The 7,500-nt window shown below is 44.4% G+C and overlaps 1 protein-coding gene across 3 annotated transcripts in view; it reads right to left on the reverse strand.

Moving 5' to 3' along the window:
• Positions 1–6,319: 6,319 nt before the first annotated feature.
• LOC143294673 (uncharacterized) overlaps positions 6,320–7,500 on the reverse strand; it is an 8,130-nt gene continuing 6,949 nt past the window's right edge. For all 3 annotated transcript variants that reach the window (XM_076606061.1, XM_076606059.1, XM_076606060.1), the window contains exon 2: positions 6,320–7,500. This exon is cut by the window's right edge and continues 64 nt beyond it. In XM_076606061.1, coding sequence (XP_076462176.1) covers positions 7,041–7,454 — 414 coding nt within the window. In that variant the 5' untranslated portion in view covers positions 7,455–7,500 and the 3' untranslated portion in view covers positions 6,320–7,040.

Genomic DNA, 7,500 nt, shown 5'->3' on the forward strand with positions numbered 1-7,500 from the left:
GGAAGTAAGCCGGGTGGAGGTCAGTAGGGGAAGTGAGGTCAGTAGGGGAAGTAAGCCGGGTGGAGGTCAGTAGGGGAAGTGAGGTCAGTAGGGGAAGTAAGCCGGGTGGAGGTCAGTAGGGGAAGTAAGCCGGGTGGAGGTCAGTAGGGGAAGTAAGCCGGGTGGAGGTCAGTAGGGGAAGTGAGGTCAGTAGGGGAAGTGAGGTCAGTAGGGGAAGTAAGCCGGGCGGAGGTCAGTAGGGGAAGTAAGCCGGGTGGAGGTCAGTAGGGGAAGTGAGGTCAGTAGGGGAAGTGAGGTCAGTAGCGGAAGTAAGCCGGGCGGAGGTCAGTAGGGAAGTAAGCCGGGTGGAGGTCAGTAGGGGAAGTGAGGTCAGTAGCGGAAGTAAGCCGGGCGGAGGTCAGTAGGGAAGTAAGCCGGGCGGAGGTCAGTAGGGAAGTAAGCCGGGCGGAGGTCAGTAGGGGAAGTAAGCCGGGCGGAGGTCAGTAGGGGAAGTAAGCCGGGCGGAGGTCAGTAGGGGAAGTAAGCCGGGTGGAGGTCAGTAGGGGAAGTAAGCCGGGCGGAGGTCAGTAGGGGAAGTAAGCCGGGTGGAGGTCAGTAGGGGAAGTGAGGTCAGTAGGGGAAGTGAGGTCAGTAGGGGAAGTAAGCCGGGCGGAGGTCAGTAGGAGAAGTGAGGTCAGTAGGGGAAGTGAGGTCAGTAGGGGAAGTAAGCCGGGTGGAGGTCAGTAGGGGAAGTGAGGTCAGTAGGGGAAGTAAGCCGGGCGGAGGTCAGTAGGGGAAGTAAGCAGGTCAGTAGGGGAAGTAAGCCGGGCGAAGGTCAGTAGGAGAAGTGAGGTCAGTAGGGGAAGTAAGCCGGGTGGAGGTCAGTAGGGGAAGTAAGCCGGGCGGAGGTCAGTAGGGGAAGTAAGCCGGGTGGAGGTCAGTAGGGGAAGTAAGCCGGGTGGAGGTCAGTAGGGGAAGTAAGCCGGGTGGAGGTCAGTAGGGAAGTAGGGTGGATATATCGATACAACCAGGTGTAGTGCCGACGTTTTCCAATGCCATAAAACGTGCATCACACTGACTTAATTCCGTCCTCAGGTCTTTGCTTCTTCATTTCAAATGCAGTTTGATAATAATAATGACGTAACTACTGCTACTACTACTACATCTCTTCTTCCCCCCCCCCTCCCTCCTCTTCCTCCTCCTCCTATTAATAATAATAATAATAATAATAATAATAATAACAACAACTTCATGAATAAATTCGTGTATGGTCACTTTCAAACTTCTAGCTATGATGACACACGGGGTGGGGGGTGGGGGATGGGGGGGGGATAAAGAGAGGGTGGGTATTTTTGTCCCTGACACCGGTGAAAGAAGAAGGACTTCGCCCAAAACACACTACACCTTCAGACCCGTTCCACACGTCCACGCCCGTGTGTGTGTGTGTGTGTGTGTGTGTGTGTGTTGTCTGTGTCGGCTTAATGCAATCCCCCCTCCTCTAATACTGCCTCCGGTCACCACACCAACCTGGAGCTGTCAAAAACTCGTTCACCAGTCAGCAGTTGTTGGGTTGTCGTTGGGTTTTTTTTGGTTTTTTGTTGTTGTTTTTTTGTTTTCTTTCTTTTTTCTTTTTTTTCTTGCTTGCTCTTTTCTTCAGTTGTTGCTGGAAACAACATGCCCTTTAGAAGTCCTTCGAAGGAGTAACTTGTCAGTGTCATACCAAGACAAGACAAGACAAGACAAGACAAGACGACACGAGACAAAAAGACAAAACAAGAAGACAAGACAAGACAATAAGACAAGACAAGACAAGAAGACAAGACGAGACGAGACGAGACGAGCGGAGCGACAAGACAAGACAAGACAAGAAGACAAGGCGAGACGAGAAGACAAGACAAGACAAGACAAGACAAGACAAGAAGACGAGACAAGACGAGAAGACAAGACAAGAAGACAAGACAAGACAAGACAGGACAAGACAAGACAAGACAAGAAGACAAGACACGACAAGAAGACAAGACAAGAAGAGACAAGAAGACAAGACAAGACAAGACAAGAAGACAAGACGAGAAGACAAGACAAGAAGACAAGACGAGACGAGACAAGAAGACAAGACAACACAAGACAAGACAAGACAAGAAGACAAGACGAGACGAGACAAGAAGACAAGACAAGACAAGACAAGACAAGACAAGACAAGACAAGAAGACAAGACAAGACAAGAAGACAAGACAAGAAGACAAGACAAGACGAGACGAGACAAGAAGACAAGACAAGACAAGACGAGACAAGACAAGACAAGACGAGACAAGAAGACAAGACGAGACGACAAGACAAAACAAGACAAGAAGACAAGACAAGACGACAAGACAAAACAAGACAAGAAGACAAAACAAGACGAGACGAGACGAGACGAGACGAGAAGGCAAGACGAGACGAGAAAAGACAAGACAATAAGACAAGACGACAAGAAAGGACAAGACAGGACGAGACAAGACGAGACGAGACGAGACAGCAAGGCAAGATAACAAGACAAGACGACAAGACATGACAAGACAAGACAAAACAAGACGAGACGAGACAAGACAACACGAGACGAGACGAGACGAGACAAGAAAAGACACCACAAGACAAGACAAGAAGACAAGACACCACAAGACAAGACAAGAAGACAAGACACCACAAGACAAGACGAGAAGACAAGAAGACAAGACACCACAAGACAAGACAAGAAGACAAGACACCACAAGACAAGACAAGAAGACAAGACACCACAAGACAAGACAAGACAAGACAAGACAAGACAAGACAAGACGTATTTCACAAGCTGGAATCTACGTCTCAGATACCTTCGACTGACAATATGACGTTGCAATGGTGGCGGCGGTGGTGGTTGATCTAAAACCTTTGATGGAAAAAAAAAAATCTGTTGATTCGTTGACTTCTTGAATATTCACTGAAATACATCATTATCTCCCCCACCCCCCTCCCTCATCTCCCACCATTTTGTTGTTGTTGTTGTAGCTTGCATGGTTTGTATCATCTCTCAATTTTTTCAAAAACAGTTCAATGAAAAACATACCTGCTTTCATGAAGTGGTCATTAACTTTGGATGAAGTCTGTATAGTAATACCAATAATAGGAGTTGGGACTCACTTATGACACTATCAATAAGCATTGTTCATCAGACCAACGGTATAATTCAGCTGATATAAGAGAGGCAGTTGCCCAACTGAAAAAGAGATGATTATCAATGCGTGTGTGAGGTGAGGTGAGGAAACACACACACACACACACACACGCACACACACACACACACACACACACACACAGAGACAGAGACAGAGAGAGAGAGAGAGAGAGAGAGAGAGAGAGAGAGAGAGAGAGAGAGAGAGAGAGAGAGACTCGCATTCAAAACAACGTGTTTATCTCAGCACATCAGTCTTGTTCGTTTTGAGTCATCAAAAAAAAAACAACACACTTTTATAGTGCATCTCCCTTCCAGGAACAACCACCACATAATTACAATGAATATAAATGCGATATATTTATGTGCATCAGCTTACCAAAAACAATACAACAACAACAAAAAATTAAACAAATGAATATGTATCTCAAAACAAAACAAAAAGAAACACCGAAAGAAAAAAAGGAATACTGAAGGAAAGAAAAAAGTACAAAAGAAAAAACGAAAGAAAGAAATGAGCAGGAACTTTCCTTATTCATTTAATTTCGATAAGTGTTCTTGTGTTGGCTCGATTAATCTGTAATGTAACTATTTCAGAGAAGAGAACCTTCATTGCAATGGGTAAAAAAGCAGAATGTTATTAGGGTGGGTGGGTGGGGGGGGGGGGGGACAAGGAAATGTTCAAAAACATAGGTATGAATGTATGTGTGAATGAATGAATGAAAGCGGAAGCACATACCCTTGTAACAAGAGAGCCGTTGTTTTTTTGACTCACTTGTGTAAACAAAGTGAGTCTATGTTTTAACCCGGTGTTCGGTTGTCTCTGTGTGTGTGTGTGTGTGTGTGTGTGTGTGTGTGTGTGTGTGTGTGTGTGTGTGTGTCTGTGTCTGTGTCTGTGTCTGTGTGTCCGTGGTAAACTTTAACATTGACATTTTCTCTGCAAATACTTTGTCAGTTGACAACAAATTAGGCATAAAAATAGGAAAAATTCAGTTCTTTGCAGTCATCTTGTTTAAAACAATATTGCACCTCTGGGATGGGCACCAAAAAAAAAAAAAAAAAAATGAAGCCTAATTATATGCAAACTGCGTTTACTGTTATATCTATATTTTTTGTATTCTCTAAACTTGGCACTTTGAGCTGATATTCTGACCCAACAACAAGAGCAGTCATTATTATCATTTTTTGTTCAAACAGGAACTTCTTTTGCTAAGCATGGAAGTTTTATTTATTTTGCAAACGTTTTGGTGCAGATAGTAAAAAAGGGAAATTACTCTGTAATTAATGCTAGGGGACGTAATTCGCTTTAAACTGATCTTTCTCATCTTAAACATTACATTTTGAAATTATACACAATACATAAAAAGCTTGGATGTTTTTTTTCAGTGTATCACAAGTGAGTCTTGAAGGCCTTGCCTCTCTTGTTTTCTATGTGGTGAGTCAGCCATGACATGGAACAGACAACAACAGAGATGACCACTGACATGGAACAGACAACAGAAGACCACAGAGATGACCACTGACATGGAACAGACAACAGAGGATCACAGATGACCACTGACATGAAACAGACAACAGAGGATCACAGAGATGACCACTGACATGGAACAGACAACAGAAGACCACAGAGATGACCACAGACATGGAACAGACAACAGAAGACCACAGAGATGACCACCGACATGAAACAGACAACAGAAGACCACAGAGATGACCATTGACATGGAACAGACAACAGAAGACCACAGAGATGACCACTGACATGGAACAGACAACAGAGGATCACAGAGATGACCACTGACATGGAACAGACAACAGAAGACTCACAAGATGACCACGACATGGAACAGACAACAGAAGATCACAAGATGACCACTGACATGGAACAGACAACAGAAGACCACAGAGATGACCACTGACATGGAACAGACAACAGAAGATCACAGAGATGACCACTGACATGGAACAGACACAGAGACACAGATGACCACTGACATGGAACAGACAACAGAAGGACCACAGAGATGACCACTAACATGGAACAGACAACAGAAGATCACAGAGATGACCACTGACATGGAACAGACAACAGAGGATCACAGAGATCCACTGACATGGAACAGACAACAGAAGATCACAGAGATGACCACTGACATGGAACAGACAACAGAAGACCACAGAGATGACCACTGACATGGAACAGACAACAGAAGACCACAGAGATGACCATTGACATGGAACAGACAACAGAGGATCACAGAGATGACCATTGACATGGAACAGACAACAGAAGATCACAGAGATGACCACTGACATGGAACAGACAACAGAGGATCACAGAGATGACCACTGACATGGAACAGACAACAGAGGATCACAGAGATGACCACTGACATGGAACAGACAACAGAGGATCACAGATGACCACTCAGCCAGCCCCACAATTAACTGGTGATTACTCCTGCCCCCTAACACCTGCATGTCTGGACCCTAACTCTCGCTCCGTGTGAAGCCTGTCACAGACCATGTAGCATGTGAACCTTTCGATGTGATGTATTTCTTTTTTTTCTTTTTATTTATTTATTTATTATTATTATTATATTTTATTTCATTTATATATATTACTTTATTTATTTTATTTTTATTGTTATTTATACTTTATTTTATTTTTTATTATTTTTTTTTCTTTGCTTGGCAGATGTGGTGTAGCGTATACTGGATTTGATCGAACGCAGTGATGCCTCCTTGAGCTACTGATAGTGATGTGAACCTTTTTGATGTGGACAACCTAACGCCTGGTCAGCAGCGCTGCTGCACCTTTCGCTGTGAACATCTTCTCTTGGTATACACACATACTTTAAAAAAAAAATTTAAAAAAAAAAAAAAGATAAAGAGAGAAGTGAGCCAAGCTGCTCTGTTGCGGTGCTCACTCCCAAGAAAGGAAAGCCCGCATTTCATACAGAGAAATCTGTTGTGATTAAAAAAAAACAACAAAAAAACAAAACAAAAACGTGACAAAGTTGCACAAAACTTAGAACATATGAATACTTCTAGCAGCAAAGGATACGTTGCTGATATGCATTGCCTTTTTTTTTTTTTTTTAACCGTCAGCAACTGTTCCAGTTCCTGTTCCATGTTTTTTTGTTGTTTTTTGTTGTTGTTGTTGTTTTTTACTGGCGATTTTATATTATCTTGTTCATGGATATTTTAGGCAGGTCTTTAATTTCTTTTTTCATGTTCTTTCTTTCTTTCTTTCTTTATTTATCAGCATAACATTCTGTCCATGAACTTGTTAAGGTAAGCTTAATCAGCTTCTGTTTACTATCAGCATCACATTTAACACCACCAACACTACGATCTTTTGATATTAGTCATACTTCTTTTCATGGAAACGCAGTGTAAGCTCCCGATTTCGAAGAGTGAAAGACAGTTTTACCCTCAGTTTTATGCTCTCTTCCTGAACTCTTTCTTACCATGCTCTTGTCACCAGTTCTAGACTCTCTCGATCCATTCAAAAGTTCCGGAAAAAAAAGTTTTGCACGACCTGATCAACAAAATCCAAACCAGTCCTCAGTGTTAGTAGCCAATATTCACGTGCAGAAGTGTAGGTCAGTACAGTCCCCAGGAAAAAAAAAACCAAAAAAACTTGAATCTTGTACACATCAGAGAGGACTTTAGGTGTTCAGTCTGACAGCCGCGAGAACAATCAGATCAAATCAAATCAGTAGTGCGTCAGAACAGTCCCCAGAAAAAAACACAAAAAAAAAACCCAAAAAACAAAACAAAAAAAAAACACAAAAACAAACAAACTTGTACACGTCAGAGGACTTAGGGTGTTCAGTCTGACAAGCGACAACAATCAGATCAGATCAAATCAGATCAGGCTGGGCGAGGCCACCGCGTCGGGCACGGGCTGCATGTTGAGCTTGAGGGCGAAGTTCCGGACGCTGCCCAGGCAGGAGCTCTTGTTGCCCAGCGCCGTGGAGGCGCAGATGAGGACGTCGTTGTTGCGGTAGGCCACGAACACGTCTTCCGGCGTTCTGCCCAGCAGGGTGCGCTCGTCCACGCGCAGGCAGTTGACCTTGGCGCCGCCCAAGAAGAGGGCGTAGATGGTGGAGCAGGGTATCTGCAGGCTCTTGAGCACGCCCTGCACCTCCGACTTGCTGATGGCGACGCCCTGCGTGGCGCCCAGCCTCTCGCCGTCAAGGTCAAAGATGGCCGCCATCTTGAGGTTGCCCTCCGACCGGAGGTTGTCCACGATCTCGCTCCACGTCATCAGGTCCAGCATCACGTGGGCCTCACCGGGCCTGGGGAGGGTGGAGGTGGTGGCCGTG

Source organism: Babylonia areolata, chromosome 20 (assembly GCF_041734735.1).
Source record: "Babylonia areolata isolate BAREFJ2019XMU chromosome 20, ASM4173473v1, whole genome shotgun sequence".
In the NCBI taxonomy this organism is placed as follows: Eukaryota; Metazoa; Mollusca; class Gastropoda; order Neogastropoda; family Buccinidae; genus Babylonia; species Babylonia areolata.